Below are 24,521 nucleotides of genomic sequence, written 5' to 3' on the forward strand. Positions count from 1 at the left end.
CCCTTAACTGCGACAACTCTAGCGGTTTAAAAATATTTTTAACGCCACCAGCAATGTTTTACATACAAGGTAAAGCCAGAAAACTAGAGCAGTATTCAAAAACGCTGAATGTACAGTATATAAAGAATGGCATTTTATTAGGGACAGCCAGTAATGTCCACAAATCCTTTTCTTATTGGACTATCAATACTGAAAGAAAAATGGCAATATGCATAGTTTTTTTCAAACTGCTTTGAAAAATCTAGGGGATGGCAATCTTTTAGACAACTGAATGTTTATAGAACAAGATTCACACATTTTATGTGTAAACATTACACCAAGTATTTTAATACAAAAGTGTTTATTTTATAAACTTTATATTTAAAATAGAATTTTTATCTGTCTACTCACAAAACCTAGTTTAAAACATGATACATTTCTCTCTCTAGCTTATCTGATGTTACTCTTTTACAAACAACACTCATTTTGTAACTGTTTTATATTAAGAACCTGTACTAAATGAAGTTTGTATTTTTCAGAAAACATTTCCCCTTAAACTTAAAAGTGCTTTTTTTTTTTTTTTTAAATGAAGGCACCAACAAGAACTACTTTCAGATGGTACAGAATTTCTTATTTCTTGAAGACTCTGTGGTTGACCACTTCTTCATTAGTTACCTGCAGCAAGACACCTTCCTGCCAAAGGAAAAAAAAAGTATCTGAAGAAGTTTATCATGTTTGTCCAAAGAACCTAAATAACTTCAGTGGTGGTCTTAGGATCAAAGAAGACTCACTGGTGCATACAGTAGAATATGCCCTGATTATCACATTCCTGAAAAGGCAATAAAGCCAGGCAAATCAAACTCTGATGACATTTAAGAATTTCAGCAGCCAGCCTACATCTCTCCTATAAGGTACGGGGTTGGGAAAAAATTATCACATTTAAACCCAAATATTTAGTACTGGATACATACAGGATTTATAACGTAGACACTTTATTTGTTAAGTATAAACTATCATCTGGAAATAGTTTCAACCATTTTACCCTACCTTCTCCTGAACCTGATCCTGATAAGCATGTAAAACTAGAACAACCATATAACAGAACAAAATGTCTTTATTTTTAATAAAAACCACTAGAGTTCACTCAAAATGCTTGATCCAAGAAACGTGAATACACAAGGGTGTAATGATGGGTAATTTCATGATTTATTGAACTTGCAGCCTAACTTTTACCTACCATTTTACTACCAACACCACTGAAGGAACCAAGAAAAGCTTTATTAATGATCACTTGGCTTGCGCCTCAGCTGTTGAAATGAAGCACTTTACAGTCTTTGTGGCAGCAGAATATACTTGTCCATGGTTCATATCAATGCTAAAATTCCAGCAGGGAAAAAAATGATATGTTAAGCACCTGAATCTTCATAGAGGGGGAGGGGGTGGGAAAGAAGGAAAAAAAGGGGGGGAAAAAAAACAACCAAAATAATTTAAGTAAATGACAGATTGGAAAACAGGGTTTATAAGATTATTCTCTTGAGTTTATAAATTGTTAAACTCAAATTTATAGCTATGTTAAACTACATAAGAACCACTATACTGAAAGACCATTGAAGAGTAGTATTAGTTTATCTTTTGGGGAGGAAAATTAAGAAAGGAAAAGTAAATTAAGATCTTACCTAAAGAAGTTTAACTGAAGCTTAGAACTATTTTGCTCTACACCCTCAGCTTTCGTTGTCATCCTTATAAACTACTGTAGTTTAAAGCTTTGCAGAAACAGCACAGTTTTTTAAGACTGGCTGAACTTAGTAGCCGTCAAGAGTTCTCTTGTACTAGACCTGTATCCCTGAAGAGTACCTCGCTGGGGTTATTTCCTTTCCTTGCATTGAAGAAGCAGCATCTAAAAGATCTAAAAAGGTGTTTCTCTTTGCAGAGATATCCCTTAAGTTATCTAGATAATTTAATCCTGATGAATCGCAGACAACACACTTATATCTGACCAGCATTTATCTTACACAAATATAACAACAGCTTTGCAACGGACCTTAATTATACTACCCACTCCTTAACTTATTTAAAATAAAAAGTCTATAATTACACAATTTCCTTTAGAATTATTTTATTAAATCATAAATGTACAACAGCTTCTTAACTCTACACACGCACTTAAATTTTTTTAAAGGAAAAACGTTATGTCTTATTACACCATGATCCTGGCTAATAGCTTTTCAAAACTTTGAGAAAAATCTTAAAAAAGGTTTCACATGTCACCTGAAACTTACAAATTTAACATTATCAAAGAAGGAATGCTTCTACACTCTTACAAAGACCACTAGAAAGAAACAACAATTAAAAAGCTAAGAAACTGTCTCAAAGGCTTTTTTTTCTTTTTTTTTTTTTTTTTTTACAATCCTTCCTCCACAGTAAGGTAATGTTATTAAATAATCCAATCCATTCACAAAATGGCTCTCTGCATCTGCTCTGGTGTCTTCTGCCATATCACTGCATATTTATGCATGACTGAGATAAGAGTTTCCTTAACATTGTTATTTCGATAACCTGAAGCTGTTCTGTTACCTCTGGGCTCTCATCCTCTCCTATTTATACAGTGAAGCCTGTTTCAACAGAAGTAAAGAGTAAAAAAAAAATAGGTTATGAAATTATCCATCTAACCAGATTTTAAGGAAAGATAACATGATCCTAAAAAGCTTTTACTCCTGGCAGCTAGATCTCCCAAGACAATAATAATGTAAAACTTAAAAGCTACTTACCCATGGCAAATAGGAAGAAGCTCAGTATCGGCTTCTCCCTCCATAACCCCCACTTCCTCCACTGCCTCCAGGACCATAGTTTCCTAGAATTATTGAAACAGCAAGAGAAAGCAAACTTATTTCCAATTTCCATAATAAGCCTGATACTATCTATAGCTAGACATAACCCTCCTTGAAACACAGCTCATAACCTATTATTTGCTTATGGTTAACCTACAACCTGGGAGATGAATTACCCCAGACTCACGAAGTTTAATTTTTCCCTTTACAATTGAAAACATCTTACTGCTGCTATTCCTTTATAGAGCTGTCAGTATAGGGTTAAAAAAAGGTATTCCAAACATTAAGAGGCATAAAAACATTGGTTTAGTTCTACAACTGTCTCCAAACCTTAAATAATACTTTTAGTAAGTAATCCCAAGTTTTTATTCAATTAATTTTCAAAGAGAATTCTTAGAACTTTATACAACTTATAATGTGCTCAACTTCTTTGGCTTCTTCATAGGAAATAATTAGCCAAAAAAAAGGATCCCCACCTGAAGTACCAAACCCACTTTCCCAAGTCCAAAATATTTATACCACTAATATCCCACCATTTAATACTGAATTAGAATGTAAGTATTACTCAAACTAACAATCAGATACCTTCATTCTTAAAGTCATGAAAGTATCCTTTAATCACAAAATGTAAACAATCTAACAAATTACCTCCACCATATGGTCCCCCCATGTTCCTGCTACCACCAAAGTTTCCACTCTTCATTGGACCATAGTTAGAGGGTTGCTGGTTATAATTTCCAAAATCATTGTAATTTCCACTTCCATAATTTCCTGTGAAAAAATTTGAATAGGTTTTGCACAATGACCTTCAAAATAACATTCAAGCATTAAACCAGTGAAACATGGTAAGCATATTAAGAACAAATCTCCCAGAAAAACAATCATCAGAATAAATGCAAGACCCCTATCTACAACTCTACAGTTTTTTAAGACAACTACTGACAACATTGTAATGCAAAATCTCATGTGTTAAAAGTCATTAATTCCAATCCAAATTCCCACATAAAGGTTGCAGGTGAATTTATTACCTCCTCCATAGTTGTCATAACCACCTCCGTAGCCCCCACCCTGGTTGCCATATCCAGGTCCTCCACCACCATATCCTCCTCTTCCTCCTCCATAACCAGGGCTACCTCCAAAATTGCCACCTATTATAAAATAAGCCTTTAAGTAATTACTTAATATTTTCAATGGCATTTGAACTGTCTTATCACACCCATTTCCAGCTTTCCAAAAACACATTCTTAATAAACAAAGTACTTATTTTATGAAATCTCTTAACAGCCTCAAGGGCAGAATAGAGTACCCATCCCTGGTAAACATTTAGGGGCAGGGAGCACTTGTTCACAAACTGGATAAAAACCTTTACAGAGACAAATACTTGCAATGTCACAGCTCTCCCCTGACAGCAAAAACATTAAGATTCTCTTGAAGATATCCTGAAACACTTATATTTTGCCTAAGGATTGTGGGAGCAGACAAGAGGCACAGGGTAGCAGGACCAAAAAAAAAAAGCCACATACCCCTACTGGTCCAAAAGATGGAAGTTCTAAGAAGTTGTTTCCCCATAAATTCCCATGTCTCTTAAATAATATGCCCACTACACCCATTTTCTGAGTAGAAATGGGGGGAGGACCAGAAATTAGCAAACTTATATGTAATTCAGAAACTTAAAATGGCAGTCTCCAATTACTGAAATACAAGAACTCATCTTTCTCATAATACCAAATTAGTATTTGGATTTCAAAGCAAAACTGATGTAGTTAGGATGTAGGATTAACTTAACCGTACTCAAGGAGTGGCAAAACCAGCAATAAGGTCTATTACTAGCTCACCATTTTTAATATCCCATTCTTAATAGGACATTTATCAGTAAGCATGTAAACTTTTCTGTACTCCAACAGAACATACATCTAATACATCACTTGTTATGGAACAGTGGATCACAACTTGAGCTGGTCCCAAGAACACAACTGTACAATTGTGTATTTTAGGAAGTTCAGTTACTTTTTAAAATAAAATTACTGTGGGGGATTTATCCTGGTAAGGGACTAATTTTAAGATAAACAACTGATCTTACATATACCCCTCCCCTTACATGTTGACCACGATTATTACATCCAGTGGTCTGTTTTTCAGGAAAACAGCATACAGAATACATCTAGATCTGATTCTTTGCTTGAGAAACAATGGGATAGCGTAACAGCAGAATCTTAAAAGCTCTCTATTAAAATCTTCCTAAATGATTTTGCAACTGGTATTTAACACGTATAAGCAAATAATATTTTCCATAAGATATACAACTAAAATGCAAATTATAAAGGAAGAGCCAAATAACTGAACCAGTACCACCTTAGTCCTTTACAAAGGATAAAATGCAGAACATTAAAAATTAATGTATAACATGCAACTATACCAATATATTTTACTTATATTTTTAAATCACAAACTAAAATGCGGCAGAAACTGACCTCCAGGTCCTCCTCCATACCCATTATAGCCATCCCCAAATCCACGACCACTTCCATATCCATCTGTTAGAGACAGAAAAAAAGTTATACTCCGTTCACCCTGGTTTTAATTTCTTACCCTTTCCTCTGCATTATTAATACCTCCGAATGAAAATTATTAAGAACACCCTCTTTGTGCTAGAAAGGTACTGTTACTAATTTCTTTAAAGACAAAGGTGTATACAAACAAATCTCCTAAGGCAATTGTCTAATTTGTGGGCTTAAACTTGGCAAGACATAATTTTAAGAGATCCCATTTATTTATGCGTAAGATCACTTGTTGGCCTTTTGGCTAAGATCAAGTTATCTATGCTTAAGAATGATATTCTTGATTATTAGTAATTCAAATACATCTGAAGTCTAAAAGAAAAAAATACATTAATTGATAGAGACCTTTTAAAGCCTACAGACAAACTCTCTACAGGTCTTCACTTCCCACTCAGGAGCACACCCATTTTTTTAAAGCTAGTTTCAAATCACAAAACTTTTTATTTTTTAAGCGTACTACCCTAAAAAGGATCTCTGTAATTGATTTGTCTAGGATTACATTTTTAAGATTACGTTTTTAACTATAACCTCCTACCTGGCAAACTTAAAATATTCCACCAGGATACAATCTACTTAAGTCTTAAAAAAATTAGACTGCATTTCCTCTAATTCAAACTGAATGAGTTTTTAATTTAGCATATATACCCTTATAACATTTAGAACTCAAACTTACCAGATCCTCCTCTAAAGTTACTTCCTGGTCCTGGTCCAAAATTTCCACCACCACCACGAGAATCTCCAAAACCAAAGTTACCTGTAGTAAGTGGCCAGGTTAGTAACAAGCATTTATTCAAGTAAGTTTTAAAAAGAAAAATAAACATGAGTTAAAGGTTACCTCCTCTTCCACTTCTAGAACTTTGGACTTCCTGCATTTCTTGTCTAGACAGAGCCTTTCTTACTTCTGCATTATGACCATTGATGGTATGATATTTCTGCACTGAAATGAAGAGTTCACACTCCATTATATAAAAATTCTTTTATCAGTACACAACCTGTACAATCTACCCTTTAATAAAATTAACAAACCCAAAACCTTGTATGTAAAGAGCAACACAACCTACTGCTTATAGACACTTACACACAATCTTATCCACAGGATCATGATCATCAAAAGTAACAAATCCGAAGCCTCTTTTCTTTCCAGACTGTCTATCAGTAATTATCTCAATGGTATCAATCTTTCCATATTCCTCAAAATAATCTCTAAGATGATGTTCCTCAGTATCTTCTTTAATCCCACCAACAAACAGCTTCTTCACAGTTACATGAGCCCCCGGTTTTCCAGATTCCTGAAATGGGAGGAAAAAAAATCTTAACAGAAGAAACCAAAACACGATTTAAAGCACGCTATCTGGGAACCAAAGACAGCCTTTACTCTACAATAATGCACCAGATAAAGCAACATCTTACAACTAAGAACCCAGTTTTTTGGGGGGAAAATAAATGTAAATCTAAGAAAAGCAAAGAGTAGAAAACTGACAGAGCTTGTAAAGATCCAAAACTTAATTCTTTCATAAGTTAGTCTAATCTTCAGTGGGACAGAATATTCTTTGTATTAACGGTACAGTTATATTTTGCTCACCTCTCTTGCAACAGCACGTTTTGGCTCAACCACTCTCCCATCAATTGAATGAGGTCTTGCAGCCATGGCAGCATCAACCTCAGCCATGGATGAAAAAGTTACAAAGCCAAATCCTCTTGATCTTTTGCTTGCAGGATCCCTCATAACCTTAAAACCAAAGGGGAAACTTTAGCCCCTCATTTCATTACTTATGTTATGAACTAACAATTTAAAAGACTAGGAGTTTCCCCAATGAACAGACATCAAAATAATTTTCTCTGTATTTTACTCAACGTCTTAAACACAGTAACCGAACAGTTTAAAGACTAGTATCTGCAGGCGCTTTTCCATAACGTACCACACAGTCTGTAAGTTTCCCCCATTGCTCGTAGTAATTCCTCAAACTTTCTTCTGTGGTTTCAAAGCTCAAGCCACCAATAAAGAGTTTACGGAACTGTTCCTTTTCTCTCTGCAAAGGAGAACACCATTTCAATTTTTATTTACATTTCCTCTTTGTATGCAGGAAATTAAATTCTTAAATATGAGGTGACCTGCTGGCAGAGTACCTTTTTCCTCTCCAAAGGAACAGTTTCTAAAGTTTTCTGGGGGGGAAAAAAAAAACTTACATCAAATTTAAACCATATGTTAAACTGCATATTAGTTGTGTTACACCAAAAAAATTGCCCCAGCTGATCTACACAAGTCTCAAAATCATTAATGCTCGATCTAAATTTACATGACATTAAATTATTTTGAATAAATTTAACATCCGTTTATCTTAAAACTTTCTGAAAAGAGGAATAAACCTATTCTCTGGTCATTGAAGGTTTAAAGGACTTTTATCAAAATCTGCATTCAATCCTATTGCCCAAAACAAAGAAATTGGCTTTTAAATATGCATTGTAAATATACCGCTTCTTAATACAAAAACTGTTGTTTACTTATAACCCATAATTTACCATTTCAGGATTCAGTTGTCTAAACAGTCACATTTCTTTTTTCTGCTCCCTCTGGTGGTGATTCTAATGCATCGCAATTGGGGGGGGGGGAAACCCCACCAAGAAAAATCTTTCCCCATATATCAACTCTCCATGAAGAACTTGGGGGGGGGGATGACAAAAAACTTAAAACATTCAATGTATGTACCAAAACATCCTTATAAAATCTGCCCCCCCCTTTTGACCAAGGCACAAATAACTTATGACCAATGCTGGATATTCAGAGCTTCAATAGTTTTTAACCTACCTGCGGTTTTTGTGGGCTTATTTGTATTTGGTATTGACAGGACACAGAACAATCTGAATTATTACTGAACCATTAATGCAGTAAACTGTTTGCTGTAATCTAACCTTTCAAAAACCATAAAACTTTAAATGATCATTGTTAACTACTCAGTAGTTTTGTACTGCTATGATTTACACTTCAGGGAAGGGAGGGAACAAAACCAACCACCCACAAAAACTCAGGTGTACTGGCCTTACTGGCCATCTGGCAAAATACACAACACAAATGTCTCTAATTTTACAAGTGTGTGTGTAGGGGGGGGAGACAGGGGACATGGGTAAAAAAATTCTAAGCACTCTAAGCCACCAAGCAAATATGTTGCATTAACAGCCCTGTATTTCTGGCTGTCAGTTAAAAAAAAAAAGTTACAGTGTTTTTAGAAAACTAGGTTAAAAAATTAAAATATTGAAAAACCAGAATAGGTCATAATGTCCAGGAGCCACTATTATTAGTGTATAATACAAATAAAAGATCAAATAGAACTTCCCATATAAGAGAGTATTATCAGCAAATAATATTACACCTCTCTTAGTTCTATGGAGGTATCTCCCTCCATGCATGAATTTCCAAACAGCTCAAAAAACAGTGATAAGCATTTAATAAAGATTTTTTTCCCTGCAGTTCTCAGAATTGTGAAAAAATTTGAAAGGTGAAAAAAACTATGAAGCTCCCAAAATACTCAACTCGTTAAGCAATTATCTGACATACTGGTATTTAAATTATGATTTATCTAATTAGCGTTAAGTCAGTCTTTTTACAGGTCTTTTACAATCCACATTTACGCAGTTAAAAAAAAAGCATTTACAATAATTCTTACACATCACTAACAAAAGGCAAAAACTCATTACTTACCTCAATTTTTTCCAAACTTACCCGATGTCCACTATCGATTACAAACAAAGTTATTTTATAAGTGTGCTTAAGGTCAAAGAAAATACCCAATCAGGCCCCCTTCGCTTGAGACCTTATTCTTACAATGATCAACCATCATAGCAAACATAGATGAAAAAAGCAAACGACAAAGTTCAAATACATAATGGCCCAGCCGTTAACTCGTAACGAAGGACTGAACCACGTTTTAACCAAAGAACCGAAGATAAAAATTTTCACTTTCCTCTTAATTCCTACCGTAGCTCAAGAACCTCTGGTATTACCCAATAAAGACTGTTTCCCAGCAAAAATATTAAAATACGAGTAATTCTACAGTTCAAAAGAAATCTTTCAGGAAAATAATTGTGAAACCGACACCCCCCCACCTTCCCCACTGCCACCCAGTCGGTACTAACTTAATGGCTCCCAATTTTTATTTCTAAAGTTTTCTGCGATTCGACTAGCTTTTTAATCACGGCAAACCCAGATAATACTGTTAAAAAAAAGAACTAGAAAAAAAGAAAAAAAAAAGAAAAGAATAAAAAGGGAGGGGGAATCCCCACGACAGTTGAAAAGCAAAATGTTCTTTGTAGTACGGCTCGACTTAAAACTGGGCCCAACACCGTGGGTGGTAGTTTTACCTCCTCTTAAACCGTGTGAACCAGCCCCGGGGAACCGACTCCCCCACCCGCCCGCTCTTCGGTGTGGCTTCTGAACGCAATGGCGCCATTTCATCGAGGGGAAGGGAAAGGGACTCTAACGAGGTGCGCAGGACTTTTAAAGATCCAAGCTCACAAAACACTCGGAATCCACCTCGAAACGGCATGAAAACAGCCCGAAAAAAAAGAAAAATAGTTAACCACTTCTGTTCTTCGTTAAAGGGGTCATTTTAGCAGGATCCAGAGATTGAAAAGAAAAACGCCGCGAGGAAGGAAAGGAATGAAAATGGCGGCCGCCAAATCCGGTTCCCGGGAGAGGGGAGGGGGAGGGGAAGCTCCGCAGCCTCGCTCAGGAGGATCCGAAGCCCGCCGAAAAGCTCAGATGCGGGGACGCCAGGCCCCCCAAATAAGCGTGCTTTGAAAAGAGAGTAAGAATTCCCGCCTCCGCGCCCCACTTTTCGCCGAAGGAGGGCTGCGTCCGCCATGTGGAAGTTCCCCATCCCCCACCCCCAGCAAAGGGAAATGGCGCCGGCAGGCTGAGGGTGGGGAAGGTACTGTTCAATCAGGCCTCCGCTAACGAACCCTCTTCGAAAATATCCTGAAGCCAACCGCATTTGAAGCGGCCCTATTTCACCGCCGCTCTCAGACGGAGACGGGTGGCCGACTTCTACCGAGGCGCCAACGGCCTCGCCATGCCCTTTTCAATAACTCATTGATTTCAAACCCGTTACCTCCATCGCGGACTCAGTCGCTTCAGCCCGATTTCCCGCAGCCGAGCGAGATGAGAGAGATCTCCGCGGACGAACACGAACCGGACTCGTCCTGGCGCTGTAGTGAGAACTGCCGCTGCTCGAGAAACAACACCGCTAAGAGCACCTCCACACGGGACTCGGCGCTGCTGCTACTGCCGCTAGAGCCGCTGCCGCCGCTTTTCTAGAACCTTCCCCCCCGACTAACGCGTCTTCCCCTACGTCAGGCCGTTGCGTAAACGCCCTAACCGCCGCCAATGGCGGGAACGCTGTACGCCCTCCTTACGCCAGATACGTACTCCTCCCCCCCCTTACAGCCAGTAATAGTGCTTGACGTCACTTGCGTAAATGGTCTCAGTGAATTGCGGAAGGCTCGAGTCCTGCGTATTTCTCTCTCAGGGAATTGGGTCCAGCCCCCGCCTTAGCGCAGGGCAGGTGAAAAACGGTCGCGCAGTTTGAAATTAACGCTGTCGGGAGGAGCTTAAAGCACAGTCCTAAAGTCCAGCCCCCTCAACCCAGGAGGTGGTCCCCGCCGCAAAGCCTCTGATAATCCGTGCCTCCCGCGCCCCGCCCCTGATCTCCCGCCAGAATAATCTTAGCGGCCGAGGCCCCCCCCCCCCCGCGATTTCCCTCCCTTAACTCTCCACCCGCGCTGAGGACTGACTCGGCCCCTTCCGGAAACACCCGAAGCGACTCCTAGTCAACACGTTACAGTTCCCGCTCCACCAACCTATTTCTGACCAACGTTTTTGGGAGTCGACCCCTCGGGTTCAAGAGAGGTCTTTGGAAAGAGTGGTCTGAGAGGGGCACTCCTTCTTAGCTCCCAATTCTCCCCAACCAAGTTTCTCTTTACTCCCTCACCCCTGGCGTTTGGAGGCACCCACTTCTAGGGGCGAGAAGTGGGCGGAGCCCGGTTTTGGCGCCAGGCGCTGCTGCTGCGAAGCAGAAACGCCTCCGTCTAGAAGATCAGTTACTGTCCTCGCCTCTACTTCCCTTTCCCTCCCCTCCGGGGACCACCAGGCGCCACGCCGCGAACGGTAAGTGCCGCGCCACCGCAGCCTTCCACCTGCCCCGGGCTCGGGTTCCCAGCGGGCGCGGCGCACGGCCCCTCCCCCAGCCGGGCGCGCGCACCCGCCCGCCCCCCCCCCCCCCCCCCGGCCCCCCCGGGGGGGGGGGGCCCCCCCCCCCCCCCCCCCCCTCCAGCGGCTGCCCGGCGCGCAGCTCCCCAGCCCCCTCCCCCTCGGATGTGGCTGGAGCTTGAGGCGCGCAGGGCCGGAGACGCCGCAGACCCGGGACCCGGAGCAGCTCGGAGGCGGTGAAGTCGGTGTCTTTCTTTCTCTTTCTCTCTCTCTCTCTTTTCGGTGGTGGTGCCTAAAATACCACCTGCGCCCCAGGGATCTCCGCCACCCAGCTCCCCGCTTTCCGCCCTTCCCCACCCGACCCCGAGTGGGGAGCTGGCGGGAAGCAGCGGTGAGTCGAGTGGAGACCCCGCGGCGGGCCTGGCGCTGGGCTGGCGCCTGGAGTTAGTGGTGGGGGAGGGGGAGAGCGAGACTGTCCTAGAGCGGGTAGAGAGCTGTGGCGACAGCCGCCTTATTTCTAGACAAAGCGCATTTCCTTTTCCCCTCCCCCATCCGCGATCAAGATGAGGGGCCCTCCTCCCCCTCACGGCCTGGGTCGGCGACTGGGGCCTCTAGTGAGGGCGGTGCGTTCTCCCGCATCAGCGCGGCCCGCTGTTCCGAGGCTGCGGCGGGCGCTCCGTTACGTGGCTACCGCCGGGTCGGGGAGAACGCGGGCCCGGTGGTGCAGTGCCCTTGAGCCCCCGGGCCGCGGCCTTTGTTTCTCCCCGCGGATGGGCTGACCACGAGGCCCGCGCTCCTGGGTGGGGGGCAGGGGCCGGGTGTTTAGGCCTCGTTAAGCAGGGTGGGGCTTATGGGGAGCGGATAGAATAGGTGGTTTGTTTTTTGAAAGTGGCACGAAATGGGACTGAAGCATCTCGATATGGTGCTTTTCCTTTTTCAGTTTTTAAACTAGTGATTAGAAAGGGGCAGGGTTTCTAAGAAACCAAGTTGGGGTTATATAGGCGCCTCTTTGGACTGTTAAAAGGTCTAAAGGGAAAATTCACAATAATGTATCATTGTAACTGGGTGGTCACGTCGAATTTGAACCAAATTATTTGGCCATTTTCTTAAAAAGGCTGGGTATGACATAAATTGGATTTAAATTGGAAAAAAAAATTGTGCTCTTTTTATCCTTTGTAAAACTATCTCAGATATTAGGTACCCAATAAGGTTTTCTAGACCCACCTGGTTAGAGCACTGATGTACTCAGTAAGGATAGATCCCTAATAACGCAGGATGTCAAACCTGCATCTCTGGATTTGAGTACAAGTTTTACAGTATACGATGCATAGGTGGGGGTTGGAATCCAAACAAAACTTGTGTTTAGCTACCTTTTTTCTGTCATGTAAACTTCTTAACTGTCATGCATTTTTCTAGTAATAGCTCTTCAAGTCTGCAATAAAAAATGGCCTCCAATAAAACTACATTGGTAAGTTAATGAAAACCTAAAATATGTAAGGATCTAACTCAAATTTTTTTCCCAAAAATTATAACTTAGCATCTCTGTAGTTGAGATATTTACATCCACATGTATTTCCCAGTCCTCCTCCCCCCAGTGTTGTAATGGGGAGAGTTAGAGGCGAAAACGAAATCATTACATTGAGATACTTACTGTCTTGGCTTAATAGTGTCTTAATCCAATTAGAGAAACCTAATCTTGGGAGGATAGCACAATGAGTTTTATAAATACTCTTAAAAGTATTTTTATCTTGAAATAAAAATAAACTTTTGCAACATGGAAGAAGCATTAACAGACAATGCTATAAAGCCCTTGCTGTTTGGCGTAACAGTTCCTAACTCACCCTATGATGAATTCTAGAGAAACCAGGTATTTTCAGTATTGCTTAAAGAACAGGTACCTTATACACCTAGATTGGAACAAAGGTCATTCAATTACTTTGCTCATGTTGTCCCGTTTCAGACTTATTCTAAAATACATAAACCCCTTAAATTCAAATCATTGCCATTTTTTTTTAAATACAAAATAAACAAAATCAAATCTGTGTCCAGGAAGACTAGATCTGGATCTTTTGAGCAATTAAATTGTTTCTCCACTTTCTTAAACCCTAAGTTTGCATTCTTAACACTTTATTAAAAGTTCTGTGAATATGTAAAGACTTAATGTATGTTCAGGCATATCAAGTTAGATTTTTTGAAAACACTGAAATACATAAAAATTGTGAAATTCAAAGTTCATGTTCTCACAGTAATTCTAACACATTTCACCAATAATTGCAATCATATTAAAGGCCAGTATTAACATCTAAATAAAGCAAAAGATTTGGGTTTTGGTTTGTATATTCTCCCCTTGGGTTTCACATTAAAGACAAGTTTAGTTTTCACTTTTTGCCATCATAATGTTGCACATTTTACTCAAATATCCTGGGAAACATTGAAATAAGAAACAAAGTCTGTGGCACAGATGATTCCCAGCAAAGCCATCAGTGGAAAATGCACAAAGCATGTTCTGTGCTCCCTCAGGATTGAACTGTACTTCAGATTTCATAAGCAGTAAACCAAAGTGTAGATGATTGAATTGACTATATGGTTACCTGTGACCTTCAGGTATTGGAAGAAGGAACTAGTTGTCCCTGCAGCTTTGAGGATGAATAGAGATACAGAAAGCAAACATAGATGCTTCTGTTGCTTTGGCAGACAGTTTTGATAGTCTTCAGTGTCCATAACTGAGTGACACTTAAATATCTGATCCTTTGTTAAAGGCTCATAAATTGACAACTTTGAAAGCTTTTCTTAATCTACCTTTGAATTTTGAGAGGTGAGGTGTGTTAGGTTAGGTGGGAATGTGGGCGAGTTTTTTGAAAAGAAAAAGGTGAACACTTGTGACTAGCTTGTGAGTGCTGTGGTAAATACTTCATATTTTTGTGCTAAGGTTTTTTAATCTTAGTGTTTATTCTTTTCACTTTGTGTTTATTTTTGTTATTCTCTCTATTAATCTCTTACTTTCATGAACATAGTTAATTTATCACTTAGGATCAGCATTAAATAGGCTTTTATCTACAACAGTTTTTCTTTTCTCTTGCTACCATTCCTTGTACTGTACAGAAGCAAAGAGCTCTCTGACTGGTTGCAATACCCAAGTGTCTTGACTAATGAAAATTATAAGAAGAAAGAAAATTGTAAGGCCTAACTTGGAGATGGTATCCAACAAAATCAGATGTTTGCTGGGTTATTTTAAATTCTAGAGAATTTTTACTTTTTATAAGTGTGTACACCTCTCAATAATTACATAATTTTAATGTCCTTTTGCAGTATTGAGTCACTGCTGTTGTTACTTTTCTGCTTGTATGATTTTAATGACTAGGCAATTGAGATTTTTTTTTAATAACGCCACTGAAATTATTTTAAAATTAACAGAGATAACCCCCCTTAGTCTCTTCTAATTAACCATTTCAGGTTTTTGTTTTATCTGCTTTCAATTCATAACATGAGTTACTGGGAAATACTGATTTTAGCTTGGTCTTCTGGCTTTTCTCATAGTGTTAATACAAAAAAGAAAAAACTAATCTTAAAAATTTGTTTATAAAGTGAATTTCCTGGGCTACCTATTAACACCTGAGAAACCAAGAAAGGAGGATTTTACATTAGAGAATTAAAATCCAGTATTTTGGCCTCTTCAAGTGACAACATTATAATTTTGTTCCATGTGATCTATAATAATATATACAGACATTATGGAACAATAATAGTGTCCTTTTTAACCTATTAGTGGTCTTCTTAGTTCACTCTACAGTTGATGTCAGGATTCTGCACTTACCTCTTTCTGTATAATTGAGACTTTGGACATTGGTATTGAGTATTGAGAAATTGGTATTGGTATTAAGAAATAGGATTGTTAGTGTTTGGAGGCTATAGTTTTTTAATGGGACTATGGTTCACTTAATAAGGTCTCTTATTAGTATTTATTCTCTTTGTACCATTGTCTAATACTTTCTAGTTGTTTGTTGCTGTGTTGTAGTTAAAATGAGTGCAAACTCTAATAAATAAATTTGGTCTTGTAGACTAGGTAAGGCATTAGATTTGGAAAAGATAAATAGTATTTTCCACATAGTGTTTTTGATTATTTTTATTATTTCAGCCATGAGGATGGGTGATAGGTTTGAGCTAAAATGGAATTAAGTATTCTTTTTGATTATCTATTGACTTTTATCTTTTCAGAATGTGTCTGCCCTGGGATATAGAAGTAAAAATATAGATGTCAGATGCAACGATAATGTAAATAATTTAGTCTTTAAAATATACCAAAAAATGAAAAAAGATGTTTCTTAGGTCTTTTTTGTTTTATTTTAGCAAAAAATGGGAAAGAAACAGAATGGAAAGAGTAAAAAAGTAGAAGAGGCAGAGCCTGAAGAATTTGTGGTGGAAAAAGTACTGGACCGACGTGTAGTGAATGGGAAGGTGGAGTATTTCCTGAAGTGGAAGGGTTTTACAGAGTAAGAAACCTGGTGCTTTTATTATATGTTTAACTGCATCAAAGTGACATTTAAAATTTGCTTTTAGTCTGGGTTTTTAAAATCCATTTTCTCATAGATTTCTTTACATGTAAAGACACCTTTAATCCAAGGTACTTTGAGATCTTTTTAAAAAGTCACATCTTGTACCCTTGGGACAAATAGTACATTACATGTTAATTCTAAAAAAATTTAAAAAATAATGAAAAGTCATGTTTTTAGCCTACAGTCATAACCAATCAGATTTGAAGTTAGTTGATTGCCTTGGAGAATCAAATTTATAGGAGTGCAGTTTATTATATAGTGCATTTTAGTGTAGTTAGATATTGTACTGATTAGAATATCTAATGGGCATTGTTTTCTTACGGAGGACACTAAAAATATTGAAGCTCTATATAAAGTAGACTGGTGGGTGTTGAACAGAAGTGCTTATCATCCATGACTTAGACCAGGCAGTAGGTTTACTATATCCTAATCTCCTAAGAAGTGGTATGGGCATTTTTTAAGCTCCTTAGTTCTTTATGTTCCTTGTTCCTAATTGCTCTTACAATTATTATAATGTTAGCTGTATTGTGAATAACTCATGCAGAAATTCCAGTCTTATACTTAACATTTATCATGTGCTAAATCTACTTTGATTTTTCTGCCTTATACCACAAAAACAGCAAGGCTCTGTGGTCAGTGACTTATTGAAAATGGATAGGTAGAGATAGACAACAGTTTTCTGAGCATGGCAGAGATGGGAGAGTGTGCTAGTCAAATATTTAGGCTTTGAATATCTGTTACCTACTACATGCCCCACCATTTACATTTAAAGATGTCTCCATAGCAATTTGGGGATTACAAGTTGAGGGGAAGTTTTAAGATTCTTTATTTTATCCTTCTAATATCCTTAGTTGAGCTTAAATACTGTGTAAGTTCATATTTGCCACGAGAAAAATTTCCTACAGATAGCAGAACAAAGCAAAATAACTCCTGAACTATTCTAAAATTAGATTTAGCTAGTATGCCAAAAAATTGATTATCATCATATGATAGGTTTTTTGTTGTTTGTTTTGGAATCTCATGAGACATTAAATGCTATTTGTCTTTGTCTAGCCCATCAAATGCTGAGGAACTTAACTTCTTGTCTCCCTCTTTTTCTCAAACTTAAGGCCATTAGTATGGCTAAGAACCTACTATCTGCAGTACAATGTATTAGGTAATATAGAAGTCTGTAATGAAGGTAACACTACAGAATGGAGGCTCTGCTTCATCTCTTTTGTCCTCTATCCTCTGATTCAGGTTTGCCAGTTTTAGCATCTTAGCATATCAGAAGACCCAAGCTGTAACCAGAAGTTAACTACCTTTCTTTTCCATCGTCTCTAAAATGATTAATCTCATTCTATCTTGTTCTGTAAAGGCTTTCTGGATCACAGTACACAAAGTTAGCAAGCCTACAGGGCACCTGGCTGGCTCAGTTAAGTAAAGCATGTAGTTCTTGATCTTGGGAGTAGTGAGTTCGAGCTCCACATTGGCCAATAGAGTCTTTAAAAAAAAGTGAACAAGTACATCACTAGTGTAGGATTATCTGACATTCACATTTGGTAATTGATACTCATTTTCTTTCCAGTCTCTCTGAAAAACACATGAAAATAGTCATCTCAGCATTATATCAGGGGTTGCCAAACTTTTTCCTTAAAGAATCATGTAGTAAATACTTACACTTTGTGGGCTGTAGACCTCTTATAATTACTCAACTTTGCAAATATAGTACAAAAGCAGCAGTAGACAATTCGTTAAACAAACGAGGACAGCTCTAATGAATGGGCCCTGATTTCCTATAATTGTCATTTTGAAATTTTTTCCCAATTAAAAATGTGGAAAACATTTTTAGTTGCCCAACATACAAAAGCTGCATTTGACTTTTGGGTTGCCAACACCTGCTTTTTATCATTGCCAAATTTGAGTACGCAGCAGAAGTTGAAAATACTGCCTCACATATAGAATGCCTTAGAATTTTTGTGTTTTCAAACATGGTGTTGAAGGTCCCAACCGGAGGCATAATCTAACTGATCTGATAAAGTAATTGGGTGGGAATAGGGAATCAACATTTTTCAAAAGCCTTTGCAGAGAAATTCTGAAGTGGGTTGTCTATGTAACTTGGGAAAATATTAGTTCCAATTATTCTGCTAGAGCAGGTATAGTCAACTTGGGGGTAATACAGCAGACTGTCCACTTACTAGAGGCTAAGTAAGTAGACCCAGGAAGTATAAGCAGATTTTCTCAAAAGAATATGGGGATAGGGAGAAAATGGTAAGCATCTGCAGTATAGCAGACTTTTTTTTTTTCATGTATATGTTAAATGAACATGGATAATGGTGATGAATCATATTTAATTGATTTTTTTTTTTTTTTAAACCAAACCCAGTGCTGACAATACTTGGGAACCTGAAGAAAATCTAGATTGTCCAGAGTTAATTGAAGCGTTTCTTAACTCTCAAAAAGCTGGTAAAGAAAAAGATGGTACAAAAAGAAAATCTTTATCTGACAGTGAATCTGATGATAGCAAATCAAAGAAGAAGAGAGATGCTGTAAGTATAAGATATTGCCCGGCAGACTGACTTGGTAAAAGGTTGATGGCTTGATTTTTAGAATGCATTTAAGATACTTTTAAAATTTCAAATATTTTAAATGCTTAATATTTAAGACAAAAAGGATAGGCATGATCTAGTCTCCGTCATATAAATGTTCAGTAATAAGTGCGTATACCACTTACATTGCTGTGCTAGTGTTATTTTGAGTAGATTCATGGATTTGATCCCTGATAAGAGCCATTTCCTTTGATCCAGGACTGGCAGTCTTAAATACGATGAACACAGAGATTATATCATTGCAGTCCCTTATAGCATAGTAAAAACAATCCACATGGCACATCCTGATAGACCTTATAGATCCTTATAGACCACAGTGACATTGACCACCAGAACATGCTTTCACATGTGACCTTTGTTTTTTTCAGAATATTGCCAAACAACATTTTGATTTTGAAGTATATAAAGCTTTAGTACTAGAAATTTTTAAAATATTTTTTGGTGTGAATTGAGACAGCTGGTTCATTAACTACATGGGTATTTTGATCCAGTCTTTGCTTCACTAATGTGTGTGTGGCTTTGGGCAAAACACCTAACTACTTGCTTAAACCCTCAATTCCAAAACATTGTATTTCCCATGCCTGCTAGCAATTTGGGAAACGGTCTTGATTCTGAATTAGTATTTAGGTTTGGGAATTAAACATAAAATAAAGATTTATTGATAAGGTGTTTGGGTTTAAAATTGGATCGTTTGAATTAGATGCCAAGTAGTTTACAGATAACCTGTTAAATCTTCATGGCAGATCTGCTAAGATTATAGGTATTATCCCCATTTTCCAGATGAGAAGCAGAGGTTGACTACAAATTTGGTTCTGGATGCTTTAGCAGCCAAAGCAAAAAGGTAACAGTGTTAAGAATCCATATGCGTAAATTGAAAGTCAACCATATATTCAACAGAAGCACTGTTTAGTAACAGTAGTTATCCTACACTGAGCTCTTACAGTGTGTCCAGCAGTGTTCTACATAACTTAATTTGCATTTTTTATACTACAAAATGTCTATGAGACCGATAGTATTGTTATTCCTATTTTATAGGTGATGAACCTGAACCACAGAGAGATTAACTTGCCCAAAGCTACACAGTTAGTACAGTTTGGAGTCATCATTCTAACTAACTCAGGTAGTCTGGCTCCAGAACCTGGGATATTGATAGAAAAGTCTGGTAGGGAGAAGGGATTTCTTAATCTAAGCAGTTCTCGGGGCGCCTGGGTGGCTCAGTGGGTTAAAGCCTCTGCCTTCGGCTCAGGTCATGATCCCAGGGTCCTGGGATCGAGCCCCGCATCAGGCTCTCTGCTCAGCGGGGAGCCTGCTTCCTCCTCTCTCTCTGCCTGCCTCTCTGCCTACTTGTGATCTCTATCTGTCAAATGAATAAATAAAAAAATCTTAAAAAAAAAAAAAATCTAAGCAGTTCTCAAACTTTTTTGGTCTCAGAACTCCTTTAATACTCTAGAATTTTGAGAATGCCAGAGAACTTTTATTTACATGTGTTATGACCATCAATCCTAACTATGTTAGAAATTAAAACAAAGTTCTGAAACATTTGTATATTCAGTTAAGAAGGACAAAACCTATTGTATGTTCATAACTTATGAAAAATAACTTTAAATGAGAAGAGTGGCATTTTACAGTTTTGCACATCTTTTCAGTGACTTGCTTAAGACAGTTCTGCATTTGATTTGCTGTCTTAATGTTGTTTGGTGGAGGCATATGAAGGTACTCCAAAGTCAAAGATAAATGAAAGGGGGGGGACCTTTTAGATAAACAGACACCTACTAAAGGTCTCAGGGATCTCTAGGGTCAGACCTGTGGTTTATGCTAGGTATTTTTTAATACTATAATGGAGATTGATGACAATACTGATCAGTCTGACTTTTGAAGTTTTTACTATTTTGCTATTTGTATTTTGTGTGTGTTTTAAAAATATGTGGATAATTTAAACAAATTCCTAAAAGTGATTTGAAATACTAACTAGAAAGAATTCATAATTATTGATGAGTTAGCAGAAATAAAGGGATTAATTTGTGTGCCTACACAGTACTGTTTTTTGATGTATTAGGATAATGAAGGGTATTTGTTTTCTTGCCTCGAGATTCAGAATACTTTTAGATACCTGGATTTGTGTTTTAGTAGTAAATAAGGGTTCTTTCTCTTGTCATTTCTTTTCCACTTTACTTGAAAGCTGTATTTCATGAAAACAAATAGGAAATTAATATTATTAGTTTGCAGTATGGAAAGTGGGTGAAACATTTATGTAAATAGTCATTTAACATCTTTTAATCAGGCTGATAAACCAAGAGGCTTTGCCAGAGGTCTTGATCCTGAACGAATAATTGGTGCCACAGACAGCAGTGGAGAATTAATGTTTCTCATGAAATGGTAAGTGTGCAGGTGATTGCTATTATATTTTAAAGTGAGAGTAGATTATTTATTTTAATTTGTGAAGCCTTATCTAGAAAAGGTTCTGTAGTTTTCCTCATTAGATAGTATCTGCTGAAAAGATGATTCTAGGATTTTTGTTTTTTCGGGGCATGGGGGGGTGGTTGGTTTTGTTTGCTAACGGTGTTTTAAAGCAAAGATTGGTCTGTTCTGGAAAATGTAGTTTTACCGGAACACAGCCACGAATATCACATCCTTCTGAAGCACTTAAATACCTTTTGATTGAATTATGATTTAAGTGAAAGATTCTCAGTTGGCAAAAACAGTTGAGACTTTTGACTGAGCATTTTTTTTCCCCTCACGACAGGAAAGATTCAGATGAGGCAGACTTGGTGCTGGCAAAAGAGGCAAACATGAAGTGTCCTCAAATTGTAATTGCTTTTTATGAAGAGAGACTAACTTGGCATTCTTGTCCAGAAGATGAAGCTCAATAATTGTTTGCATTGCTTTTTATATATATTTATATATATATATAAAATCTGGGTCTTTGTTTTTTGATTTATTAGTGTGAAGAAATAACATTCTAATGAAAATCAAGTTTGATATGTTTGTTTTGAAGTAGTATTGGGGGAGTTGTTGGGGTTTTTGCATCTATAGCACTGGTTACTTTAAACAAATAAAAGCTTTCTGTAGTTGCTTCCTTTATCAGAAAAGAATATTTGAGACCATGATATATTATCCCCCTGCATTAGAGAACCTTTTCTAAATGTTGGGGGAAATCTTCATAGTCTTTACTCAGTCAGAATTTGTGTTTAACTCCTATATGCCTAAGGACCATTCTGGGTTTTTTGTTTGTTTAGGGGGTTTTTTGTGTGTATACTTAAAATACATACATAAGTGGTTTTTGTTTTTAACATTCACCGAAACAAAAACAGCATTTTATAACCATGGATAAGCCCATGTTTCCGGGATGCTACCATTTTCAGCATTTTAAGAAATAAATCACTTAAACTGAAGTTTTTCCTGAGGCCTTAACCTTTCAAATTTTGTAATTAATTGGACAATTTAAATATAACGTAAACAATTTAAAAGCAGCCATATCAGAATCCATATCCTTCTCTACAGCCATATAAACGCAAGTTTATTTGCAAGATCCCTGAAAGGAAAATTTTATTACCACCACCAACCTCCCCACCCAAATGACAAAACTAGACAAGTCCTTGTGTGTTTTACTTAGGTAAGCAATACTTTAGTTAAATGGACATTTAAACGTTCCTTCTAGTGAACCATTCCTTTTTAAGAAGTTGAAATTCTCTGTGCGGTATTGACTAAAAGGTCATGATTCATGGACTGTCTACAACTTCCTTCATGGAAACTAATCATAATCAGATGATTAGAGATGTTGGCAGTTTAGCATCTGCTGGAGTAAATGGGTGGACAGGCTTCTATAATCCAAATTCTTCACCTGCATGTTTTTTCTTTACCCCAGTTCATTCCTGACATGTAGGCTCAGTCTTTTCAGTATTTGAGTTACTGGTTCAGCACAAACCAGGAAAAACAGTAACTTTGTAGTCAGAATGTTATCCAACTGTATATTGTTTACTTTATTGTAAATACTGGTAAACAGTGGTCAATAAATAGTTTTATATTCCTTTATGTGATTAGACTTTTTATTAATCTGATTTTCTAGTGGGAATAGACACATACCTTAGAATCCTGTTCATGTTTATAAATAATACTAAAGCATTAGAGTACATGTCTTAGATCTTTTGAGCTGAGGAGTTTCAAACTTACTATGTATTTCCACAAAAATGAAAATTGGTTTTTTGGGGTGCCTAAGAGGAATCTGCTTCATTAAAATGAAATTTTGATACTTAGAATCTAGTTTGTTGAAACTGCTGTCTGAAAAATAGGATAGATCCTGTTGTGAGAGACAGATTTCTACTAATCTCCAAAATTCATACAGAGAAAAGGAAATCATTTTGCCGTATATCTAAATATTTAATTAATGTTGTGTATCTGAAACTGATAGGTTATATGTCAAGTTATACCTCAATTAAAAAACAATTTTTTAAATCCTATCTATACTAGGCTATTTATTACTTGTCTCTTTTTGTACCTAGCACTGCTCTCAACAGTGGGTTCATAGGTGGTACCAAATTCCCTGTTAATATTTCCTATATTAAACTTCAGTAAGGGAATTTCTGGAGACCGTATTGTCCACATACTACTTTTATTACCCCTTATTATGTTGTATGTTTCTTTTTGGTGCTGTAAAAAATTGCTTCATGTTTAATGGCTTAAAATAGCATAAATTTACTATCAGTTCTGGAAGTCAGAACTCTAATTTGTCTCATTGACCTGAAAAGGTATACGCAGGGCCACTGGTTCCTTCTCGGGGCTCTAATGGTAAAATCTGTTTCCTTGTCTTATTTTCAGTAGCATAGCCACCTGCTGTATAATGGTTCCCCAACTTAACCAACCGCTGTAGGTAGGTTAGGTTGTCATTTTTTCGCTATCAATGTAGTGAATGTTCTTACATATAATGTGTAGTTACACTTAAGTAGATAGAGGTTACCATGTATTACTGAAGTCAAGCTTGCAGTGATTTTCTCTCCCCATTGGTCACCATTATCCTATATCCCCACTTGTACTGTAAATTAATAATACTGACCTTACCTTTTTTTTTTTTAGCCAGTCTGATGGTTATATGTTTTAATTTGGCATGTCTATGATCTTTTCTGAGCATTCTTTTAATGCTTAACGGCTATTTGCATTTCCTCATCTATAAACTGCCAATTTTACAAAAATTTTTAGTTGGCACTTATTCTTGTAGTGAGAATAATAACACCTAAATTTTTTGTGTTGCAAATATTTTTTCCCGGTGTCTATATTTTGACATGATTTATGGTATCTTTTGATTGTACCTTTTTTAAAAATTTTTATATGGTCAACTCTTGTCAGTTTTGACGTCTTCTGGATTTCCTGTCATGTTGAAAAATGTTTCTCCTGTCCTGAAGTTGTATGGATAGTCCTAAATTTTCCTAATTTTCCTTGTCATTTTTTATAGTAAAGTCTTTAATCAGATTTTGTCAGATACTGTGATGAAGCCTTCTGATTTTATTTATTTATTTATTTTTTACCCCCAAGATGAACATCAATACCACTGAAGAAGTGAGATGTGTGGGTAACAAAGTTTGCCTAATCCTTTGGATCAAAGAAAACCATATACCACTATAAAAATGTTGGTCAGCGTTTAAAACTGAAGTTTTTCTTTCTCATAAAGGGCCTGAAATCTGTTCAAATACCTGGACAGGTATTGGTGTGGCAAGATTCCTAGGTTTAATACCATTGAGAACAGAAGGGAATATTGACCTGCAGTTTATTACCATTATCAATAAGCTACTTCTAAAACCTCTGAAGTTTTAATAATGTGA

General features: G+C 37.5%; 2 protein-coding genes across 12 annotated transcripts; one reads left to right on the forward strand and one right to left on the reverse strand.

The window, feature by feature from the left end:
- Window positions 1–111: 111 nt before the first annotated feature.
- LOC111147225 (heterogeneous nuclear ribonucleoprotein A2/B1) lies at window positions 112–11,510 on the reverse strand. Of its 10 annotated transcripts, none has more exons than XR_002640596.1 (13): window positions 10,471–10,670; window positions 7,493–7,528; window positions 7,285–7,395; window positions 6,948–7,094; window positions 6,444–6,654; window positions 6,201–6,302; window positions 6,039–6,119; window positions 5,279–5,341; window positions 3,836–3,955; window positions 3,456–3,578; window positions 2,748–2,830; window positions 1,217–2,591; window positions 116–672 (listed from the first exon to the last, which is right to left on the reverse strand). XR_002640596.1 is itself a non-coding variant. In XM_022503115.1 (12 exons), exons 1-11 carry the CDS (start codon window positions 10,474–10,476, stop codon window positions 2,769–2,771), a joined length of 1,062 nt encoding a protein of 353 aa, XP_022358823.1. In that variant the 5' UTR covers window positions 10,477–10,670; the 3' UTR covers window positions 112–2,591; window positions 2,748–2,768. The 10 variants fall into 10 exon arrangements, 3 of the variants coding, with proteins under 3 accessions (XP_022358823.1, XP_022358824.1, XP_022358825.1); XR_002640598.1 differs by lacking the exon at window positions 10,471–10,670 and adding an exon at window positions 7,886–7,903; XR_002640597.1 differs by having other exon boundaries at window positions 121–672; window positions 1,217–1,354.
- A 179-nt stretch (window positions 11,511–11,689) lies between these two features.
- On the forward strand, window positions 11,690–23,165 carry LOC111147226 (chromobox 3). Of its 2 annotated transcripts, XM_022503120.1 has the most exons (6): window positions 11,690–11,808; window positions 12,984–13,035; window positions 15,915–16,057; window positions 18,486–18,648; window positions 20,990–21,084; window positions 21,452–23,165. In XM_022503120.1, the coding sequence occupies exons 2-6, from the start codon at window positions 13,012–13,014 to the stop codon at window positions 21,576–21,578; spliced, it is 552 nt and encodes a 183-aa protein (XP_022358828.1). In that variant the 5' UTR covers window positions 11,690–11,808; window positions 12,984–13,011; the 3' UTR covers window positions 21,579–23,165. The 2 variants fall into 2 exon arrangements, with proteins under 2 accessions (XP_022358828.1, XP_022358827.1); XM_022503119.1 differs by lacking the exon at window positions 11,690–11,808 and having other exon boundaries at window positions 11,836–13,035.
- Window positions 23,166–24,521: the final 1,356 nt, after the last annotated feature.

Source organism: Enhydra lutris, unplaced genomic scaffold (assembly GCF_002288905.1).
Source record: "Enhydra lutris kenyoni isolate GAN:26980312 unplaced genomic scaffold, ASM228890v2 scaffoldscaffold16, whole genome shotgun sequence".
In the NCBI taxonomy this organism is placed as follows: Eukaryota; Metazoa; Chordata; class Mammalia; order Carnivora; family Mustelidae; genus Enhydra; species Enhydra lutris.

Bases quoted from the DNA above. Each gene is read 5' to 3' on its own strand.
- LOC111147225 (XM_022503115.1), bottom strand. The intron at 6,303-6,443 runs GTAAGTGTCTAT...TCTTCATTTCAG, and splicing joins TCCTGTGGATAAGATTGTGT to TGCAGAAATATCATACCATC. The intron at 5,342-6,038 runs GTAAGTTTGAGT...TGTCTCTAACAG, and splicing joins TAACTTTAGAGGAGGATCTG to ATGGATATGGAAGTGGTCGT.
- LOC111147226 (XM_022503120.1), top strand. From the start codon at position 13,012: ATGGCCTCCAATAAAACTACATTG. The intron at 13,036-15,914 runs GTAAGTTAATGA...GTTTTATTTTAG, and splicing joins CCTCCAATAAAACTACATTG to CAAAAAATGGGAAAGAAACA. The intron at 21,085-21,451 runs GTAAGTGTGCAG...CCCTCACGACAG, and splicing joins TTAATGTTTCTCATGAAATG to GAAAGATTCAGATGAGGCAG.